This window comes from Rhinoraja longicauda, chromosome 4 (genome assembly GCF_053455715.1).
Source record: "Rhinoraja longicauda isolate Sanriku21f chromosome 4, sRhiLon1.1, whole genome shotgun sequence".
Taxonomy (NCBI): Eukaryota; Metazoa; Chordata; class Chondrichthyes; order Rajiformes; family Arhynchobatidae; genus Rhinoraja; species Rhinoraja longicauda.
The window spans coordinates 25,535,805-25,560,098 of record NC_135956.1 but is presented as its reverse complement, the minus strand read 5'-3'; the positions used below and the strand labels follow the sequence as shown (position 1 = coordinate 25,560,098).

Below are 24,294 nucleotides of genomic sequence, written 5' to 3'. Positions count from 1 at the left end.
ATCTGGGCCCTCCTGTCCTCTAAAATGGGCCTAAGAGATTCCATGGCATTATTCAAAGATGACAAGAGTGGTATTTTGGTCAATACTTATGGCATAGATCTCTTGTTTCCTCCCACACTCCAAAGACGCACAGATATGTAGGTTAATTGACTTGGTGTATGTGTAAATTGTCCCTAGTGCGTATAGGATAGTGTTAGTGTGCGAGGATCGCTGGTCGATGCGGACTCGGTGGGCTTAAGGGCCTGTTTCCACGCTGTATCTCTATACTAAACTAAACTAAACTAAACTTATCCTTCAACCAATGTCATTTTAACCATGTACCTAAAGAAAACATTCCATTTATACAGCATCTCTCATGGCTTTATTAGTATATCCCAGCCAGTGAAGACCTTATGAGGTGCGGACAATGCGTTAGATTGAATTGCGATACAAATTTGTGCAAGGCAAAATTCCAGAAAAAGACGAAATAATTTGCAGTAGAAATCTTGAGTGGTTGTTAATTATTGTCCCTCTTTGTGTGCTCCGAACAATGCTGTTATAAGTCTTGCTAAACTAATGGGGCTTCTCGATGATAAGTCCAGTGACTCAGAAGGTTTGCTTTCAAAGGTTTGGATCCCGAACTAGTGAAAGCTTTGATTGTAATCTTCCAGATACCCATAGATTCTGCAGCAGAGCCAGAGGATGGGAAATCTAGCAGTATGACTCCCCTACTCAAAAAGGGGGGAAGGCAATAGAGGATGTTTTCAGGACCTGAGGGCCTGAGCTGTGGGGAGAGATTGGCAAGCTTGTACTTTATTCCTTGGCACAGGAAATTATGGGGTGATCTTACGGAGGTGTTAAAAATCACGAGTGGGGGAATTGATAGGGTATTTTACCCAGGGTATGGGAATCAAGAACCAGAGCACATAGCTTTAAGGTGAGAGGAGAAAGATTTAATGGGAACCTGAGGGGCAGCTTTTTCACTCAGAAGGTGGTGAATCTATTAAATGAGCTGCCAGAGAAGGTAGTTGAGGCAGGTAGAATAAAATCATTTAAAAGCACTGATGCATACTATAGATAGGAAAGGTTTGGAAGACATATGGACCAAATGCGGGAAAATGGACTTGGGAAGATGGGGCATTTTGGTGGGCATGGACGCATTGGGCTGAAGGAGTATGTCGGCTGGACCATGGTAGGGCAGACTTGGTGGGCCGAGTGGGCATCACTTGCTGCGATTTCCTTCTGTTGCTTTGGAAGGTTGTGAGTCTTTTCACCTCCTTTCACAGAGAGTCGTGAAGCAGAGACTTTGCATATAGTTATGGGTGAGATTTACTAATTTCTAGTTAGTAAGAGAGAGTGCTAGAGAATGGAAATTAGGAAGGTCAGTTGCCATTCCCCATTCTCATTGCCTTACTGACCTTATTGCCCTGGGCTTCCTCCATTGCCAGAGTGAAAATTGGAAGAACAACACCTTAGGTAGCTTGGGTAGCTTACAACTCAATGGTATGAACATTGAATCCTCCAATGTTAAGTAACTTCTAACAACCATGTGGTCACGGGGAGAACATACAAACCGCACACAAATGGCACACATAGTTAAGATCGAACCCAGGTCTCTGATGCTGTAAGGCACCAACTCTACTGCTGTGCCACCGTGCCGCTCTCCGTTACTCCAACACTTTGTGTTCGGATTAGTTATGATCCCATTGAATGGCCGAACATGCTCAAAAAGTAGGCATGTTCCTATTCCTAATGTTCTTATGGCCTTAACATTTAGCTTATTGATCTGGATTCAAAGAAGCTATATTGATCTGGATTCAAAGAAGCTATATTGCTCCTCCCTCCTTCATAACATTCCTGAAGGTTAATGATGGCTTGTGGCCCTGAAGACCCATTGGCATCAGTGTAGCCATGGACCCAGACACTTCCATCTCTGACTTATCTTGTCAACAGGTCCACAGGAGCCCACCTTATTCTCATACTGATTGGGTATGACTGCACATCCAATACACAACCATCCCATGTGATCAAGGAGTCTTGCAGATAATATGCGAGGGCAGGTTTTATAATCCCTCATGCACGTAACTTAAATAACCTTGATAAGTACCATGCACACATGATGATGCAGGGAGACTTGAAATTAGAAACTCCAGGTTTTCACTGGCCCTCAGCTTCAGGTTTGTTTGTGAAGAATGAGAGAGCAGCAAGAGTGTACCGTGCTTGTTTGATGTAAAGGCATGTTTTTATTCATAATCATAGAAGATACATGAATATGTAGAAAATAGGTGCAGGAGGAGGCCATTTGGCACTTCATTGTTTTCATGGCTGATCATCCACAATCAGTAACCCGAGCCTGCCTTCTTCCCATATCCCTTGATTCTGCTAGCCCTATGAGCTCTAATTGGCCAGAATGATTTCATATAGACAAGAGCAGGGACTGCTGGTCTGTGGCAGGTAGTCCTTATTTCCATGTCACCATGGCAGCTTGCGTTTGTTAGTTCTTTTCTGCCCAAATAGAACCATTCAAATAAATTGAGGTGACTTTTAGTGAACATTGCTCCTGTCACAAAATGAATGAGACCCAATGGCACTCAGTTGTGAATTCTGATATAGCACAACCAATCTTTATTTATGGAGTAAAACAGAAACTCTCTTCTTATTAATAGCTGTCAGTTTAAGCTCAAAAAGACCTAAACGATAATTCAAGAAGCGACAGGAGACTGGCCAAGATCTGCACCAAATTTTATTAGAGGAAATATGTGCAATCTGCCGTTGCAGATTTAATTTGCATGCAATTTAAATTCCAACAATCTCTTCAAATTCAATCAGGTGCAGGCACCAGAAGAGTAGAGGTATCCGGCCACCTCTTGTTCCCTGACAAAACTGTCATCTCTGGAGTGCTAATAGTAATCATAATGGCTGTAGGACATCTTTGTTTAGTTTAGAGATACAGTGTGGAAACAGGCCTTTCCGCCCACCAAGTCCACGCCGACCAGCGATCTCCATACAGTAACACGATCCTAACACATACTAGTCAAGCCAAGTCAAGTCACTTTTATTTGTATAGCACATTTAAACACAACCCATGTTGACCAAAGTACTGTACATCAGTGCAGGTACTAAAAAAGAACATACAATAGCACACAAACCTACCAACACATACATAAACAGTTACAGTTTACAGCGCCCCCTCAGTGGGCCTCAAACGCTAGGGAATAGAAATAGGTTTTGAGCCTGGACTTAAAGGAGTCGATGGAGTGGGCAGTTCTGATGGGGAGAGGGATGCTGTTCCAGTCTAGGTGCTGCAACAGCAAAAGCGCGTTCACACCTGAGCTTAAACCTAGACCGCGGGATAGTCAGTAGCCCCAAGTCGGCCGATCTGAGGGACCTGGAGGTAGAGTGGTGGGTTAGAAGATTTTTGATATGGGGGGGGCAAGCCCATTTAGGGCTTTGTATGTGAATAGGAGCAGCTTGAAGTTGATTCTGTACCGTACTGGGAGCCAGTGGAGAGAGGCCAGAATCGGGGTGATGTGGTCCCTTTTACGGGTACCCGTCAGGAGTCTCGCTGCGGCGTTCTGGACCAATTGCAGGCGGGACAGGGATGATTGGCTGATCCCAGTGCATAGGGAGTTGCTGTAGTCTAGGCGGGAGGAAATGAATGCGTGGATGATTTTTTCTAGGTCGTCAAATTGGAGGAATGATTTGATTTTAGCTATAGTACGAAGCTGGAAGAAACTGGCTTTTACCACAGAGTTGACTTGCTTGTCAAACTTAAAAGCGGAGTCGAATATCACACCAAGGTTTTTGACATGCGGTTTGACTAGGGAGGATAGGCTTCCAAGGCTGCCTGTTATCATTTTGATGGGATAATCTAGAGATAATCTACAATTATACCAAGCCAATTAACCTACAAACCTGTACGTCTTTGGAGTGTGACATCTGTCCCACTATGGCACGCATGATCTTTTGATTGCATTTACATGGCCTGCTCGGTGGGGTGAAATGAAGAGTGCAATAGAATATTGCACATGGAGTGAGAATTAACATTTAAAAACGGTGCTTTAATGTGACTTTGCTTTAAGGAGTACTGGCAATGTCCATTTATCCTTTGCTCTCTGAGTACTGCTTTGGTCTAGTCTGAAATGCTAAGTAAGTGAGTTCAAGAGCTAATTATACAGTGCTGGAGGAACTCAATAGATCAAACAGTATCTGTGGGATCAGGACACATCAAGATCTTGCATCAGGACTCTGGTCTGAATCAATAAACTAATCCTGAAACTAGATGTACCAAATGCCCAGTAACTGGGAATGTACTCTCAGGGAGGAGCAGCAGTAGAGTTGCTGCCTTACAGGACCAGAGACCCAGGTTTGATCCCGGCTATTTATTCACAAAATGCTGGAGTAACTCAGCAGGTCAGGCAGCATCTCGGGAGAGAAGGAATGGGTGGCGTTTCGGGTCGAGACCCTTCTTCAGACTGATGTCGGGGGTGGGACAAAGGAAGGATATAGGTGGAGACAGGAAGAGAGAGGGAGATCTGGGAAGGAGGAGGGGAAGGGAGGGACAGAGGAGCTATCTGAAGTTGGAGAAGTCGACGTTCATACCACCGGGCCGCAAACTGCCCAGGCGAAATATGAGGTGCTGCTCCTCCAATTTCCGGCGAGCCTCACTATGGCACTGGAGGAGGCCCATGACAGAGAGGTCAGACTGGGAATGGGAGGGGGAGTTAAAGTGCTGGGCCACCGGGAGATCAGTTGCGTTAATGCGGACCGAGCGCAGGTGTTCAGCAAAGCGATCGCCGAGCCTGCGCTTGGTTTCGCCGATATAAATAAGTTGACATCTAGAGCAGCGGATGCAATAGATGAGGTTGGAGGAGGTGCTGTCGGTACGGAGTTTGTACGTTCTCCCCGTGATCTGTGTCGGTTTTCTCCACACTCCAAAGACATAGAGGTTTGTAGGTTAATTGGCTTGGTATAAATGTAAATCATCCCTGGTGTGTGTAGGATAGTGCTAGTGTGCGGGGATTGCTGGCCGGTGCAGACACGGTGAGCCAAAGGGCCAATTCCCGCACTGTATCTCTAAACTAAACTATAAACTTTAAAAAACCACGAAGTAACGGTGAATAATTCATGGTTATTATGACCATTGTTAACAAGTATATTCCTTTTAAGTAACTTGAGTGTTTCAGAACTGATGCATAGTGAAGTAACTTCACCACAAACACTATAGTGGTTCAAGATGGTCGCTCTCCAACACCTTCTCAAAGGCAATTACAAATGGGTGATAATTACTGGCCTTGTCAGCACAGCCATAAAACCAAAAGTTTAGAAAGATTAAAATCAAGAAGCGATTAGTTAATTTTGCTTATGCTAGGATATTGATAACAAAGGCCTTGAAACCCTCCACTACCTCACTTTGTCATCTTAATATGTGAAAATAGATATCTTAAACGACTGAGAAATTCACCATTGGAGTGGCCTGGGTCCAGTACTTTGACGCAATCACAAAGAAAGCTCTACTTCATTAGATGATTGAGGAGATTTGATACGTCAAAGAAAGAGCTATCAAACTTCTACAGCTGCATGGTAGAGCATGCTGATGGGTTGCATCACTACCTGGTTTGGCAACGTGTGCCCAGGAGCAAGGGAGATTACAGAGCGTGGGAGTCATTGCTCGCTCGGCCCATCGTACTGGCTGGCAGGTACTGACCTTCCCGCCATCGATGGAACCTGTAGGTGGCACAGCCTCCAAACGGCAGCAAATGTCATCAAAGACCCACACCACCCTGGCCAGGCTCTCCCCTCACGACTGCCATTGGGAAGAAAGTACAGAACCCTGAAAACTGCGACCACTGGGTTCAAGAACACTTCTTCTCAGCAACCATCATGCTCTTGAACACTAGCCTCTAATTCAGCATTTATGATCTTCTACAGACTATGGTTTTGGTCACACTACCTTGGACTTTGCTTTTGCATTATTATGTTTATTCAGCTTTACTGTTAATAATTTATCGTATTATTGATTATTATATGTCTCTTTGTGATATTGCATTAATGTAGCAAGCAAGTATTTCATTGTTCTGTTGCTGGTACATCTGACAATTAAACACTCTTGACTCTTGAATTTTACTATGTTTGCACTATTGTATATCCTAGTTTATCCCTAGTATATCCCTGCCATTATGAATTAGTCTGTATGAACAGAAGTAGGCTTCATTTGGACATTACTATTCAAAACGCACAAATAAAAATATGTTTAATTCTTCTATGTTTCCTCCTCTTAAATCTCTTCTAGCTGTCCTGCGGCAAAAAGGAGAAAGGTACAAGAGCAGGAATTGGGAACTTCAGTAAACAAACGAAAATCCCTCCTGATGAAACCACGTCACTACAGTCCCAGCAAGGATTGTGAAGAAGAAAGCAAAGAGGGTAAAGACTGTGATGAAACTCTGAGAAAGACGGATAATACGGAAAACCACAGACACTTATTAGGTAATACGGATAAAAAATCCATGTATTAAAGACCAAGAGTTTTTTTGGAACTATTCTTTAAACAGATAGCAAGTCCGAATGGACGTTTTAGTGCATCATTATAATTATAACAATGTCCAATGACGTACGACTCGTTTCAATGATGTTTTCCAGCATGGTAATAAAAAAAGACATTGTTATGTAAACGGGCATTTTCATCATGTCCAGTAATCTGTGACTAATTGGGATATATCAGAGCTATGTAACTCAGCAACGGTGGTAATTGTTGTTTTCTAGTGCTTTTACCAGGTACAATCATTCCATTAGTAATATCCAGAAATGGCCAAAGTAGTAGATTGAAAAACAATTCAATGAATCATGCACTACCATATATAATTCTGCTCTTTTTTTCATTTATATGTACTGTTACATTTTTGTGCTAATTTTTAATCACATTGATATATTTGCATCGTGTTTGCCTGATTCCACACAGTTACATCTGCATTTATTTTGTGTTCACAGCCAATATTTAAAAACACTGAAGTTTGATTACTTGATTTTTAATTTCTATAATATGTATGACACATAAAATGATTCCAATCCACATTCAATATCTATTTTTAAGGCAAGTGATGGTTAAGAAAAGATGAACTGCAGGAAATATTTTAAACTCACCTTTGAGTTTCGTGCTAGTTTGTTTTAATTAAATCTAATAACGGTAAAGGTCATTTACTTTTCTGCATAATAGGAAGTCATTTTGTTCCACATATCTGTGCTAGCTGCCTACAATGCATCTGGATACTTTTCTGAACTGTTACATTTTATATTTTGACGTATCTTTGGCACATTTTTGCAACATATTCCATTTCCCTTCGTTTTTTTAAAATTTTCACATATTGAATGCTTGCTAACTGGAAATTGGCTCAGACAACACTAAATTTTAATGCGCTATATAATTCAATCTCTGTGACAAATTAAATGTGTTTGAAACTTGGGGATTATTGGTTACCACAAAATCCACATTTTTTTTCCTGTGTTTTCTTTTTATCGTATGTGTTAATGTACAGGGTCCCCTGGCCTGTGCAGTGTATAATACATGAACAGATACCCATTCCCATAACGTTCAGTTGTGCATGTGTGACCCGCATTCCCATGCCACTCCGAGGCCACAGCATCACTTAAATGGAATTTGCCTCAAACATGACATCGACCGATGCTGGGGACCTTTCTCAGATTGGTCCCCTTTAAGATAGACACTTACCTAGATCCCCACACCCTCACTCTTCCACCACAGTGTTGATACCATCACCCCATAATCTCCAAATTCTTGCTTGATCCAAACACCTCTCGAACATTTACTGCTCTGCTGAGCTGACAACGCACCCAACTACCGCCCCATCTGAATCAATAACACTGCCCAACTACAGTCTCCATCACATCACATGCCTTTCCACTGATCACCCTGCCAAGCATTGCCTTCACACCTGACTACAAACATCACTCATTTAGACAACTAATTCTGTTCCATGACCAGCAAACCTACCCCTACACTACCAAAGTTACCTCCCAACATCTCTTTCAGCCAGTCCTTGTCCCTTAGCAATGTACAGTCCTAGCTCCATTTCACTGACCTCACTCCTGCTTTTAAGCCTCTCTCTCCGAACATACCATCAGCCTCCTGTAAAGCAACATTTTCCAGTGGACATGTGTGGGAGGTGAGAGTCTCTGAACAAAAGGTTTGTTGTCCACAGCAAGCCAATTACTTAATATGTCTTTAAAATTCCTAAACAGTTGTGCCCACATAAATTTATGATGCTCTATATGCACCATTCCAGCTGGAAAATGCTTTAGTTAATAACACTTTAGTTTCACATCACCTGGCTGCTCAATGAAGAAGAAATTTAAGGTGCTAACCAACACTGCATCCCAAATACAGTGCATTCAGAAAGTATTCAGACCCCTTCACCTTTTCCACATTTTGCTACGTTACAGCCTCATTTTAAAATGGATTAAATTCTTTTTTTTTAATCATCAATCTACACACAATACCCCATAATAAAAAAGCGAAAACAAGTGTTTCGAAATTTTTGCAAAATAATTAAAAAGAAATAACTGAAATATCACATTTACATAAGTATTCAGACTCTTTGCTATGACACTCAAAATTGAGCATACGTTCATCCTGTTTCCATTGATTATCCTTGAGATGTTTCTACAACTTGATTGGAGTCTATCAGTGGTAAATTAAATTCATTGGACATGATTTGGAAAGGCACACACCTGTCTATATAAGGTCCCACAGTTGACAGTGCATGTTACAGCAAAAACCAAGCCATGAAGACAAAGGAATTGTCCGTAGACCTTCGAGACAGGATTGTGTTGAGACACAGATTTGGGGAAGGGTATAAAACAATTTCTGCAGCATTGCAGGTCCCAAAGAGTACAGTGGCCTCCGTCATCCTTAAATGGAAGAACTTTGGAACCACCAGAACTCTTCGTAGAGCTGGCCGCCCGAGCAATCGGGGGAGAAGAGCCTTGGTCAGGGAGGTGACCAAGAACCCGATGGTCACTCTGACAAAGCTCCAGAGTTCATCTGTGAAGATGGGAGAACCTTCCAGAAGGACAACTATATCTGCAGCATTCCACCAATCAGGCCTTTATGGTAGAGTGGCCAGACGGAAGCCATTCCTCAGTAAAAGGCACATGACAGCCCGCTTGGAGTTTGCCAAAAGGCACCTAACGGACTCTCAGACCTTGAGAAACAAGATTCTCTGGTCTGATGAAACCAAGATTGAACTCTTTGGCCTGAATGCCAAGCGGCACCACTCATCACCTGGCCAATACCATACCCACGGTGAAACATGGTGGTGGCAACATCATGCTGTGGGGATGTTTTTTCAGCGGCAGGAACTGGAAGACTAGTCAGGATTGAGGGAAAGATGAACAGAGCAAAGTACAGAGAGATCCTTGATGAAAACCTGCTCCGGAGCGTTCTGGACCTCAGACTGGGGCGGAGGTTCATCTTCACACAGGTCAATGACCCTAAGCACACAGTCAAGACAACGCAGGAGTGGCTTCGAGACAAGTCTGTGAATGTCCTTGAGTGGCCCATTCAGAGCCCGGACTTGAATCCAATCGAACATCCCTGGAGGGACCTGAAAATAGCTGTGCATCGACACTCCCCATCCAACCTGACAGAGCTTGAGAGGATCTGCAGAGAAGAATGGGAGAAATTACCCAAATACATGTGAGCCAAGCTTGTAGCGTCATACCCAAGAAGACTTGAGGCTGTAATTGCTGTCAAAGGCACCTCAACAAAGTACTGAGTAAAGGGTCTGAATACTCATGTAAATGTGACATTTCAGTTATTTCTTTTTAATTACTTTGCAAAATTTTCTAAACACCTGTTTTCGCTTTTTTATTATGGGGTATTGTGTGTAGATTGATGATTAAAAAAAATAATAATTTAATCCATTTTAAAATAAGGCTGTAACGTAGCAAAATGTGGAAAAAGTGAAGGGGTCTCAATACTTTCTGAATGCACTGTATATTTTATTAAATGAGCCCAACATGTATCCATGGGTCTCTCATTCCTCTTCATCTAAAAATGATTAATTGAGAGGGAAATCTGTCATTGGTCACTGCTTTGTAATCCGTGCAGGAATATTGGACACAAAGTGCTGGAGTAACTCAACAGGTCAGGTCGCGTTGGAGGACATGGATAGTTGACGTTTCGGGTTGGGACCCTTAGTCGGATTGTGGTGGGGCCAGGAAGAGAGAAGGCGCAGGTTGTTTTGGGTCTAAAGAAGGGTCCCGACTCAAAATGGCACCTATCCACATCCTCCAAAGATGCTGCCAGACCTGCTGAGTTACTCCAGCATTTAGTGTTCTACACAGGATTCCAGCATCTGCAGTGTCTCCATGACTATTGGACATCACCTATTCTCACTACCATGTAGTCATCTGCTTTGGAGTGGAACAGAGAAATATACAGTTAGGCTACACTTGTCATCGTGGCCAACACAGATCAATTTAGTGTTCACTTCTCATCAACAATGTTGTGGAAGTTTAACTTTGTTTTTAACAAATACCAATATATTTACCTTTAAAAGCTAGGTGTGATTTTGCTTCAACATGGTTCCAATGCCCCCCTGTGCAAATATGTTTTCTTTGGTTCTTGCATCTGTGTTCCTACCCACCCACTGACCATCACCAATCGATCGTTCCCAATTTACCTTAACACAATCCCTCAAACGTTTTGAGCACAGTGTTTAAATTGTTCTCAAAACCCTGCGCCTAAGGTTAGAAAAAGATCAACTTTGGACCTCATTCTTGATAAATAACCATGTGTACGGGTTTTGGGCAAAGATAAGATGGGATTTGGCTGCATAGTTGCAGGATGGCACATCCTGCCAAGACCAATTTATGGAGGATATGAATGGTGCCAGAATCCTGAAGAGCTATTTCCCATCAAGAAGTAGTGTCTTCGGGAGAAGAACTAACAAAATGAAATGAGAAACCTCATGTGTTTTAATGTTCTGTTTGTTGCCTAGAAAACAGAATTGTGTATTCAGCACATGAAAACCCTCAGGTCGACCTACCACAGAAAGATACCAACAATAACGGTGATGATTTAAACAGCTATCAGGAGCTCGTGGCTAAGTCACTTCAAGATCTGGGAAAAATAGCCGAAGATGCAGGAATACAGAGGAGCGTTGAAAGCAATTTAAATGACAGTGGGGTGCAGTCACTGGAGGGAGAAAGTGATGGAGATGAAAGGAATGCGCCTGAAACCCTCACTAAAGATGAGGTAACCACATGTGCAAAAGAAACTCTTCCACACTACTCCTGTGCAGAAAGTACTCACGTTCCTTCTGAGAATATTTATGATAATTCTGACCAGCCCCAAGATTTATCCAAACCATCCACCAAGAATGAATTCAAGCCCCAGGTTGATAATCTGGGCTGCAAACCTACAGACATTTTAAAAGCAAAAGGGAAGGAAAGTGAGATGACAGATATTGTCCCTCAGGAGCCAGCCCAACAGAGCAGAGCGAACAACGTTGGCGAAACACTAAATTCACAGCCGCGCCTTCCTGTAAACGATATGCGGTCTCCAATGACTGACGATGACTGTACTTCCCAGCTGTCCACAACCACAGAGGACTCTGAGGACTTTAACGCAGCAAAGGGAAACCTTAGTCTCCTGGAACAGGCTATAGCTCTGCAGGCAGAGCAGGGGTACATCATAAAGGGAACGCACAAGGAAAATGAAAGGATCTTACTGGAGAAGCTCACAGCGGAAAGACAACTTTGCAAGACTATTGACATTGGCATCCGGAAAGGTTTCTCCAGCAGAGGTAAAGTGCCTTTTTTTGTTTGTTCCAAGAACAATTTTCACGTTGATCTTTAAAATTAGTGTCTTCTTCTTGAGCTGCTCCCCATCCATTATGTCATTTTCAGCTGGCACAGCCATGACCTGGATGTGACTGAGACCGAGAGTGGTTCAGCCTTGTGCATTGCTCTCGGAAATGACAGCATTTCACCGCCATATAGTGCTCCACTTAGCAGCTTGCCGCTTGATGGAAATTGCTCAGTCAGGACAGATGGGTTTTTCCGCACCAGTCATGACCGCAGTTCAAACCTGCAGCTCAGAAATTGAATGCACCTTTTATTGCAAGTGCTGCCACATTTATGTGGTGGGGAAAGTGAATTTCTGCAGCAGTGTCTGCCAATTGTCTATCATCATTTCAGCAAAAGAACCGTGGTAATCCCATGAAAATAACTTAAACATCAGCCATATGTCATTTTCTTTGGTATTCCACAGCTCCTCTACCAGGTTACACTGAACAATTGGGAAAATCCCTGCAGGTTTTTCAGCCATTTGAACTTCTGTGCATATTTAAAATCTTCTTGTCAACAGATGTTACCAGCTTCATCAGAGGACATAATATCCTAGTGTATTATTCATCCTGTTCGGCTAGTTCCTACAATACGTCCAAGGAAACTTTTCTGTATGGAAAAGATTCTGAACCTTTTCATACCTCTAGTTTCTCTCTCCCCTGACTCTCAGTCTGAAGAAGGGTTCTGATCCAAAACTTCACCTAGATGCTGCCTGTCCCGCTGATTACTCCAGCATTTCGTAACTATTTTCAGTATAAACCAGCATCTGCAGTTCCTTCCTACACAAGGAAAATTCTAAACTGAGTGAAATATGGTCTTCACATCACAGAATCAGGCCATTCCACCCATATCTATACTGATGTTTAGGCCCCAAATAAGTCCCATCTCACTCTATCTCATGTGATTTAAAAGCACTAGCAAGAAAGTTTTCAATTCCTTTCTACACCACTTACCTATTTGGGCCAGACCAAGCATCATTCAACCCAATGGTTTTTCTGATATTGGAATTGTGTGGAATTTGTGTGGAATTAACAAATGCATCTCTCTCATCATAATGAAGCATTTAGAAAAATTACGCAGGTATCAATAAATATGCCTGAACAGTGAATATTGCGCTTAGATGTGATAATTCTTTCCACCCCTTGCTCATAGGATCATAGGCCTTGGGATGGCATATCCAAGTGATGGCTGAATTCTGAATTTTATCCAAATCATATTTGTCCTTGACTTCTGCACTGAGAAATGGCAAACTGGATGTTACCTTTTTCTTTCACATGAAAAAAATATTTTTTCATCCCATTTTGTTTCTGCCCTTTATTAATCCAGAAACTAGATAGAACAACTGAAAATAATTTTATTCTGGAGAAGGAAATGTGTGGATTCAAACCAGCATCCACTCGCTCTGTGACTTTGTGCATTAAAACCTACATATCTTGTGCTATTGTATTAATGTGGGACAGCAGCCTGCAGCAGGCCCGGATTAAGCTAGTGCGGGGCCCGTAGCATATGTTATAAAGGGGCCTTAAAGGTGACATCACCACCCGCGCCCCACGTGACCTCACCCAGCCAGCGGCTCCCGCTCCACCAATGACGGCCGCCCGGGCCGGGAGGCAGGTTGCAACCTCCGTTCGGCGAACACATACGGCCCCGCTCCCCGAACACACTCAGCCCCGCTCCCCGAACACATTCGGCCCCACTCCCTGAACTCCGTTAATGTTAATGAGCTCCGTTAGCCTGCACTGTCCGGGCCTACAGTGTCGGGGCCTACAGCGGCCCGCGGGCCTAATACGGGACTCACAGAGAATGTGTGATGGAGGGGTTTAGTTTTGAGATACAGGCCCTTCGCTCCACCGTCCGTACCGACCAGCGATCCCCACACACACTAGGGACAATTTTACACATACACCAAGCCAATTAACCTACAAACCTGTACGTCTTTGGAGTGTGGGAGGAAACCGAAGATCTCAGAAAAAACCCACGCGGTCATGGGGAGAACGTACAAACTCCCTAAAGACAGCAGCCATGGTTGGGATCGAACCCGGCGTCTCCGATGCTGCAAGCGCTGTAAGGCAGCAACTCTACCGCTGCTCCACTGTGGGGAGAATGATAGAGAATTGCGAGAAGAGGGCCGGAGGAGTGGGAGCTGAGTGGGGCAGAGAAGTAGAGACAGGGAGGGCTGGAGGAATGTGGAAAAGGCAGGGCCGGAGGAGTGAATAGAGGCGGGACTGGAGGTATAGGGGTGAGAGGGACGGAGTGGGGGTAGGGAGTGCTGGAGCAGGGGATGCTGAGAGGCATGCAAGGTGTGGGTAGAGGAGGTGGTATAAGAGTGGAGGAGAAGACAGGGCCTGGGAAGTGAGGAGAGAAGGTCGGGGGACTGGTGAGAAAGAGGGGCCAAGCTTTTGGGTTGGGTGAGAGGGAGTCACAGGATTTTGGGAGTATGGGCCAGAAGAGTAGAGAGAGAGAGAGAGGTACGGATGGGTAGGGGCTGAGAAAAGGCTGAAAGTGTGATGGAAAGTGCCTATAGTAATGGAAAGTAAAGGACGGGGGGGGAGGTGTTGGGGAAAGAGGTTCAGAGGAAATGGAGAGAGCGTAATGGAGATGTGCAGGGGGGAGAGTGGGATGGAGAAGAGGAGGGAGAGTGAGACAGACGGAATAAAGGGGGGAGGTAGATTGGTGGAAGAGAGGACTGGAACAGTAGCGATTTGGAGGGACAAAAATCTGGGCAGCGAGAGGGAAGGGGGATTGGGGAGTGAGACGCCCAGTGGAGTGGGGAGAAGGAGAGAGCCGGAGGAGTGGGGAGAGAGGGAAGACCACAGGCGTGGAGAGAGAGAAGGCCCTACCAAGGAGAGGGAGGGGTGGAGGGGTAGAGAAAGAACAGGCGGGAGGTTAGCGGAAGAGTGAACAGGGGAGGATTCAAGGGAGCAAGTGCCAGAGGAGTGGGGAGAGAGCACCAGAGGAGTAGGGAGGAGGCGGGCCGGAGGAGTGGGAGAGGTTGGGGGGGGAGAGATGATGAGGAGGTGAAAGTGGCCCGGGGACGAGAGAAAAGAGCTGATGAGCGAGGAGTGAGAGGGCCAGGATGTGTGGGGAGACAAGGCCAATATTCAAGCAGAGAGGTCTGGAGGTGTGAGGTGTTTGGGTGAGGCCGGAGGTGTGTGGAATAAGAGGGCCAGAGACTGGGCGGTTGGGCGGTGACGTGCCGGCTGCCCATTGGGCCACACAGCCCCGCCGCCCACACATTCAAACCGCGGTGGTTGGGGAGTGACGCGCGCAACACAGCGCCCCTTAGTGGGATGCCGATTTCAAGCATTTAGCTTGCAAGCATTTAGTGCAGGGCCCTCAAAAGTGCGGGGCCCGTAGCAAATGCTACTTTTACGACGATGTTAATCCGGCACTGGCCTGAGGTTTACCAAACAATTGATTATTTTAACTTGGTTTTTAACATTCCTTTTTACCTCATTTAAGAATTATTTAAAGAAAAAATAAATATATGTAGCATGCATTAGCATCTCCTGTTGGTGATTAATCCGTATGAAACTGAGCAAGCAATTCTGGAATCGTCAAGAAGCAATGAAAATATTGAAGCACAAGTTTTTTAGAGATATTGTTTAAGATCATAGATTAGGAGGTATGTTAGATATAATGAGTTAATGCATAGGCTCACCACACGAACAGCCAGTGTAAAGCTACAGCAAGGTTGCATCAATGACTGTAGCAGAATTAATCACCATATAAATTTGTGCTAATTATATCTTTACCCTATGTGTTAAAGATCCCTGTAAAAACGAACCTATTTTAGACACAAGGACATTAAAATAAACCTTTTAAAAGCACTTCTGCTTTAAATTTATGAAGAAATTGACGATAATACACCACATAAACAATAAATGGTTCTGTATCAATTAAGACATGTTGAAAACTGAACACTATAGAGTTTCACCCCAAACATTACAAAATATTTTTGTGATAACTCAGTTTTCAATTGTGTCAGGTTGCCATCTGTAAAGACATCAAGGAGCATTTTATTGGAAGAGGGAAAGTACGAGCTTGAAACACCACCTGTCTTTTCTGGGTTCACGACGATTTTATGTTTGTGATTATGGGAATGAATTTAATTGGGAAGTGGAAAATGAACACCATTTTTTCAAGCTTACGTTGTGCTCAGATTCCTGGTCAAGTGAATGTTCCCAAAGGCTATTTCAGAAACATTTACTTTATTCTTATGCCTTTAAGGTGGATATGAATCTCAGCGCCAACTCAATGTCGACGACTGTTTTTGTGAGAAGCCATTGATTGTGTGGCTGTGTTTGAGTTAACTCACTCCTAGTTTTCTGCTGCTCTTTACAGATTCTATTAGGTCTGACAAAAAGGAATCCAAGTGTCCCACTCCAGGGTGTGATGGCAGTGGCCACATCACCGGACTGTACCCGCACCACCGTAGCTTCTCAGGTTGTCCTCATAAAATGAGGGTGCCCCCAGACAGTGAGTATCAGCAGTGTTACCTTCAACACAGACCTCGCATGCACATACTACTGCCTGTAATCACAAAACCCCTGCAGGATATTACAAACATTTTAAAAAGTGTATGCGCAATATTTAGATTCAAAGAATAAAACAATCTGGATCTGAGATCTGGCTACACTTCATTTGAACATATGGGGTTTAAACAGACCAAATGTTCTGCTTGGCACTTTCAGTGTATTGATTTGATTATAACTCATAGCTCCACCCTGTTACTTAACGATTCCAAGGTCAGCACATGGTAGAAATGAGCAGAGTGCAGTTGATCTTACCTGCTTGCTCTGAACACAATGATAATTCATTTCATGGGCTCACTGGACATTATGATTAATCTCCCTCACGCGCTCTTATTATTGTTTAAATAAGTTAATTTTGTAGTTGAATAGATATAAACCATGCTCACTGTTTATATATGTCTATAATAAAAAAGAGTCTATATCAAATTAATTTTGTTGGACAATTTGTAGAATCACAATAGCATCAACAATATGCAGATGTCCATTTCATTGAATTGGCAAAGGAAGTAGAAGTAGTTTCTGGCATTTAAAATAATCTTCCCATCTAGCTCTGTAATCTTACTCTATTAGAATCTCTTCTGGATCTTCTGCTCCTTAGTCCTAAAAGAATGGCTGAGGAAAGCATAAGCAAGAGAACTGAGTGAAGAGAAAGGCAAAGAATCAAAAGATGGAAGTCATTAAATAAATATATTCATAAATAAAGAATATGTTTTAATTCTGAATAAAGAACCTAGCCAGTTTGGTCTAACCTGCCTATCGAGTTTCTGCAAAAGAGAAATCAAACCAGTCCCACTACACTGCTCTTTCTCCATAGATTTACCGTTACTAAGATGTAGGGTGCACAGATTTTGAAATTACAAATTGCAATGCTGAGTTAATCTTGCAGCCATGAATTTATCCAGCATCATATGACTGGAATAATGCCTGAAAAGGCAATTTTGGCTGATTTTCACCTCTGGAAGAGAAGCCAATAATATCACGAGCTTGCAAGTGATCAACTAAAGTAGCAAAGATCGAGACACATAGGCCTTTCCAGTTAACATTGCTAGGTTGCTCATGAGAAAAGCTCTTTGAATCATCAATAATGTGTTTTTTTATTATTCCTCTTGCACCGTTCTGAATTATTCTTCTGTTAAAATAAATGTTGCACTTTTTTTACATTGGCAAATTTCTGGAAAGACTTTCAATTTTACTTTGAGTTTAGTTTATTGTCACATGAACTGAGGTACGGTGAAAAGCTTTATTTGCGTCCTATCCAATCAGTGGAAAGACAATACACGATTACAATCCACAGAGTACAGATACATGATAAAGGGAATAACGTTTAGTGTTAGATAGAGCCAGTAAAGTCCAATCAAAGATAGTCCAAGGATCTCCAATTTGGTAGATAGTAGTTCAGGACTGCTCTCTAGTTGTGGTAGGATGGTTCAGTTGCCTGATAACAGCAGGGAAGAAACTGTCCCTGAATTTGGAGACGTGCGTTTTTACACTTCTATACCTTTCGCCCGATGGGAGAGGGGAGAAGAGGGAGTGGCCAGGGTGCGACTTGTTCTTGAATATGCTATTGGCCTTGAAGGACATTATTGCAGCCTATCAAAAGCCCAGAGTTATCATAGATGGGACAAGTCCGCAATTTCGATGCATTCTGCCAAGACATCTAGAGGGTTGAAATCATGCCCTTGTTCTTTTGCAAGCCGTAAACCTGTAGGACGATGATCAGATGAAAGCACAGAGAATCCTTAACATTGCATTTATCCTGTCTGAGGAAATCTAACTGATGCCACGCCAAACCTGCAGCTGGTTTGGGGTAACAAGTGAAAAAGGCAGTAAAAATATTGCCAAATAAAATTCAAGCATTAGAGTTTTTTTAGGAATTGGATGTGTTTCATCAACACAAGGTTCTGTCAGCAAATGGTTTCCAGATAAGAAGACTTTGTGAGCGGCAAAGAGAAATGGCATTTCCCAAAGGGCCTCACCAGGCACTCTCCACTGCCTCTTGATAAGAACCAATCAAGATTGTTTCATCTTCATCTCTGCACTTCACATCCAGCATCCACTGCCAACTAAATGTGATCATCTTCTTCCAATTTTATTTATCTAACTCAAGACAGAACCTTGGACTTTGCCAGTGGGTCATCGCACCTGTTTGCATTTTGTAACGTTGTCAGCGCCCTTTATGTGGCGACTATTTGCATACCTTGGGCATGCAAAGCAAAGAATTTCACTGTGACTTGTCACATGTGACAATAAAGTATTCCATTCAATTCATTTCTCATCGGAACATTCATTCTTCCCATTGTAGTTCTAATGCTGTGTTTAACATCCAGCCTTTGCCTGAAACTGAACTCATGCCTGTCCCCCCACTAACACCTAAGATAGACACAAAATGCTACAGCAACTCAGCGGGTCAAGCAGCATCTCTGGCAAAAAGGAATAGGTGACATTTCTGAAGAAGGTCTCGACCCGAAATATCACCTGTTCCTTTTCTCCAAAGGTGCTTCCTGACCCGCTGAGTTACTCCGCGATTTTGTGTCTATCTTCGGTGTAAACCAGCATCTGCAGTTCCTTCCCCCACTAATACCTATCAGCCTCAATGTACATTGCCCTGATAAATTCACCATGGGAATGGTCAAGAGATACGAGTTAAAGGTCAAATATGTTTTATTATCATATGTGCCAAAACAAAATAATGAAATTCTTACTTGCAGTAACGCAGCAGATGTGTAAAAACAGTATTAATAGAAAATATAATAACGAACAGGAAAATAAGATCAATACATTTTAAAAAAACAATAGAATGCAAAAAAAAGTCCCTCGTGTAACCAAGGCAGTTCGTAGTTCAGAGTTTAGTTGGAGTTCGCAGTGTTCAGTAGCCTGATGGTTGTCGAGAAGAAGCTGTTCCTGAACCTAGATGTTGCAGTTTTTTGATGCCTATACCTTCTTCCCAATGGCAGGAGTGAGAGTGAGGGTGTGACCGGTATGGTGTGGATGTTTGATGATGCCGGCTGCCTTTTTGAGACAGCGCCTTCAATGGTGGGGAGGTTACCCCATTCTCCAAATAACTGCTCAGTTTCTTCCCTCTTCTCCTTCAAGAATCTGACTTTGTTCCACCATTCTTGATCCTCCTTTATTCCTTTTTACCTACTGTTTCCTTAAGCTCTGTTTTTTTCAGTAAGACCTCCAGTTTTGCCCCTCCTTTAATCTCCAGGCTGTGTCTGTTTATACTCAGCAATTTCAATATTTATTTTGTTTACCCATTGAATTTGTCCTCTGTCCCTCTTAACTTCTTGATCATACCCATGCACTCACACGTTTTCTCCACCACTGCGATCTTCACAATAACCAAGACTATTTCTGATCGTCTCCCTGCATCCTTCACCTGCCCATCTCCTTCAACCCCATCTTCCTTAAGTGACCAATCCAAATGTAAAGTTTCAAACATATCGCTTAGAACTGTATTTTTAAAGTACAACAACCTTGCCTATGACTTATGTTGTTCACGAATATTCTCCACAATTGTTCTGTTATTTTCACCTGCGATGTTATCTATATCAAAAACTTTATGTAGAAACCCCCCACCTTGTCTCATCTCTGACCTTTGTTCAACCATCTGCCTATCAACCCCCCTGCTCCCTCCTCGCCTATGTCCACCCTATAACCTGCCATGTTTTGGCCTTCCCCTCTTTTAGCTTTCAATTCAACTCTCTAAGATCCACATTTCTACTAAAATGTTAACCACCCATGTTCATAAGTGATAGGGGCAGAATTAAGCCATTGGGCCCATCAGGTCTACTCCACTAATCAATCATAGCTGATCTATCTCTCCCTCCTAACCCCATTCTCCTGCATTCTCCCCATAAACCTTGACACCGCTGACAAGTTCTCTACATTTTCCCATACTAAAAAACGGCTCCCTTTATTAGGTAAACACAAAATGCTGGAATAACTCAGCGGGTCAGGCAGCATCTCTGGAGAAAAGGATAAGGTGACGTTAAGGGTCGCAACCGTTCTTCAGACTGAGATTAGAGATAATTCCAACGTTAGATGTTGTTACGCTCCTTGAGGAAATCATATCATCCTCATTATTCTTAAAAAAGTACTGATCTAAATCACTTTTTAGTTACAAACACTTCCTATCTCTCCCTATCATCTCAGAGTTTCTCTGAATGAGTTGGCATCCTTCTATGCATGGTCAACCTTCTTGTAATTCCATACTCTAATCTCCTTGGTTAATGTAACGCCCTGGAAGCAGCTGGAACCATAGTCACATATGACTCCTACTTTGATTCTGGCCTTGCACGTGGTCCCTCCTCTTTGAAGTCATTAGAACCTGCAATTGCAGAGAGTGCAAAATTGTAGCCCGAGTTTTAAAGCAATCCCTAATTGCCTTTGCAGTTTGTGTCACTTTTGTCAAGCAGGTGTCTTTTACAGCATTTTTCTAAACAATGATTGCTCCATTTTGGGAATGTGGCTCATTATGTCTACAGCCATTTACTGAAAACCTGCCTTGCAATGGCAGCCAGGTGAAATTGTGGAAGCATTATTAAATCGGACTCCATTGCCAACTTTGAGATCTTGAACCAATTTCAGAATTACTCAGTGAAAAACATTTGCACTGGCCATGGAACTGAGGCTGAGCTGCCGAACCACTAATCCTTTAAACCGAGAACCAGAGAAAACCGCCTGACATCTTTTAATGTGGGGAGAGTGGTGCATGGATAGCCACACACACGGACCTTGACAGAGACAGACCTGGGTCCAATGGCATGGACTCCACCATGGTTGGGAGTCCCTCCTTGCTGCAGCCTTCTCAGCTGTTGTGGTGCTCCACCTACTGGCCAGCCAGCCACCCTCCTCTGCCTGTTTCACCATAGAAGTATTTTTGGCCCACGCTTTGTAGGCATCTCTCTCTTGACTTGCACACAAAAAGTGACTTTGCCAGGAGCATAGCTCCAGAGCATAGGTTTATCTCTCAGGATCTTAGGCACACACAAGCTTCCCTGCCATGACAAGGTGGTGATCTTTGAAGAAGACTTGGAAATATATACAGTGCCCTCCATAATGTTTGGGACAAAGACTCATCATATATTTATTTGCCTCTGTACTCCACAATTTGAGATTTGTAATAGAAAAAAAAAACACGTGGTTAAAGTGCACATTGTCAGATTTTAATAAAGGCCATTTTTATACATTTTTGTTTCACCATGTATAAATGACAGCTGTATTTATACATAGTCCCCCCATTTCAGGGTACCATAATGTTTGGGACACATGGCTTCACAGGCGTTTGTAATTGCTCAGGTGCGTAATAATTGCCTCCTTAATGCAGGTAAAAAAGAGAGCTCTCAGCACCTAGTCTTTCCTCCAATCTTTCCATCACCTTTGGAAACATTTATTGCTTTTATCAACATGAGGACCAAAGTTGTGCCAATGAAAGGCATAGAAGCCATTATGAGACTGAGAGACAAGAATAAAACTGTTAGAGACATCAGCCAAACCTTAGACTTACCAAAATCAACTGTTTGGAACATCATTAAGAAGAAAGAGAGCACTGGTGAGCTTACTAATCGCAAAGGGACTGGCAGGCCAAGGAAGACCTCCACAGCTGATGACAGCAGAATTTTCTCTATAATAAAGAAAAATCCCCAAACACCTGTCCGACAGATCAGAAACACTCTTCAGGAGTCAGATGTGGATTTGTCAATGACCACTGTCCGCAGAAGACTTCAAGAACAAAAATACAGAGGCTACACTGCAAGATGCAAACCACTGGTTAGCTGCAAAAATAGGATAGCCAGGTTACAGTTTGCCAAGAAGTACTTAAAAGAGCAACCACAGTTCTGGAAAAAGGTCTTGTGGACAGATGAGACGATCAGAGTGATGGCAAGAGCAAAGTATGGAGGAGAGAAGGAACTGCCCAAGATCCAAAGCAAGCCACCTCATCTGTGAAACACGGTGGTGGGGGTGTTATGGCCTGGGCATGTATGGCTACTGAAGGTACTGGCTCACTTATCTTCATTCATGGTAGTAACATAATGAATTCTGAAGTGTATAGACACATCCTATCTGCTCACGTTCAAACAAATGCCTCAAAACTCATTGGCTGGCGGTTCATTCTACAGCAAGACAATGATCCCAAACATACTGCTAAAGCAACAAAGGAGTTTTTCAAAGCTAAGAAATGGTCAATTCTTGAGTGGCCAAGTCAATCACCTGATCTGAACCCAATTGAGCATGCCTTTTATATGCTGAAGAGAAAACTGAAGGGTACTAGCCCCCAAAACAAGCATAAGCTAAAGATGGCTGCAATACAGGCCTGGCAGAGCATCACCAGAGAAGACACCCAGCAACTGATGATGTCTATGAATCGCAGACTTCAAGCAGTCATTGCATGCAAAGGAGATGCAACAAAATACTAAACATAACTACTTTCATTTCCATGACATTGCTGTGTCTCAAACATTATGGTGCCCTGAAATGGGGGGGCTATGTAATTATTGCTGTTATTTCTACATGGTGAAACCAAAATGTATAAAAATGGCCTTTATTAAAATCTGACAATGTGCTAATGGTAGTAGCAGTGCATTATGGCGGCACGGTGGCGCAGTGATAGAGTTGCTACCTGACAGCGAATGCAGTGCCGGAGACCCAGGTTCCGGGTTCAATCACGACTACGAGCGGTGTCTGTACGGAGTTTGTATCTTCTCCCCGTGACCTGCGTGCGTTTTCTCTGGGATCTACGGTTTCCTCCCACACTCCAAAGATATACAGGTCTGTAGGTTAATTGGCTTGGTAAATGTAAAAATTGTCGTTACTGGGTATAGGATAGTGTTAATGTGCGGGGATCGCTGGTCGACGCGGACCCGGTGGGCCGAAAGGGCTTGTTTCTCTAAACTAAACTAAACTAAAATCTCAAATTGTGGAGTACAGAGGCAAATAAATAAAAGATGGGTCTTTGTCCAAAACATTATGGAGGGCACTGTAACTATGTTACAGACCTTTCAGAAAGACCATGATCAGAAAGACCATGTGTTCTTCTAGACTACATGAAAATATTCCTCATTACTACAAGTCCTAGTTTTCTCACTTACGCATTCTGGCACCTATGCTGAGCATTGATCGCCAACTCAGATCTGTGAAAGGAGGCTGCCAGATTTCAGTCTTTCCCTTAGTCAGAGTTCATTGAAAATGAAAATGGTTTCTGTCAGGTAAGCAGTGCAGTTAATCAAACCACTGCCTCCCTGATGTCCAATTACATCTTCTCTTTGTTGGACCAACGTCAACATTATTTGAATGGTAGAAGGCAAGAGAATTCTACGTTGCTTTTCCCATGACTTTCAGTCGGAAGAAGGGCCTCGACCCGAAACTTCACCCATTCCTTCTCTCCAGAGATGCTGCTGAGTTCCTCCAGCTTTTTGTGCCTATCTTTGGTTTAAACTAGCATCTGCAGTTCCTTTACACACAATTCTATCTTGGTGACATCTTACTTTTTGACTTGTTAAAATTTTTTAAAAAGGAATTCTATTCTTATATTCTAACTTAGAACTGGTACATGGTTTCATAAGCAGCTCATGTCAGAAAATTGGATGAATAGCGAACCAGGACTGGACTGCCCGAGCCAGCGGTGGTAGGTAGGGATTATGGAGCCAGCTGTGTAGATAAAATGCTTTCCACTTGAGTAAATTCACTCATGACTTTCTTATTCACAACAATCATCTAGAACAGTTACTGAAAAGCAGTATGCATTTTCTGACCTGCTTTTTTGGTTCCACATATTATCAGATTTTGACGAGACAGGGTCAATTTTTATCCCAGCTGGTTAGCAGGCATTGCTGAGACATGCATGCGGATAGTGATTCATAGGCAAATTATCACAAGGCTATCAACAGCCTTGGCACTATTTACACAAGAA

The 24,294-nt window shown here is 43.0% G+C and overlaps 1 protein-coding gene across 1 annotated transcript in view; it reads left to right on the top strand.

The window, feature by feature from the left end:
• st18 (ST18 C2H2C-type zinc finger transcription factor) overlaps nucleotides 1-24,294 on the top strand; it is a 156,932-nt gene that overhangs the window by 84,383 nt on the left and 48,255 nt on the right. Inside the window, exons 6-8 of the mRNA XM_078398541.1 lie at nucleotides 6,272-6,465; nucleotides 10,998-11,804; nucleotides 16,192-16,326. Of these exons, the coding sequence (XP_078254667.1) occupies nucleotides 6,272-6,465; nucleotides 10,998-11,804; nucleotides 16,192-16,326 (1,136 nt within the window). The remainder of the gene's footprint in view (nucleotides 1-6,271; nucleotides 6,466-10,997; nucleotides 11,805-16,191; nucleotides 16,327-24,294) is intronic.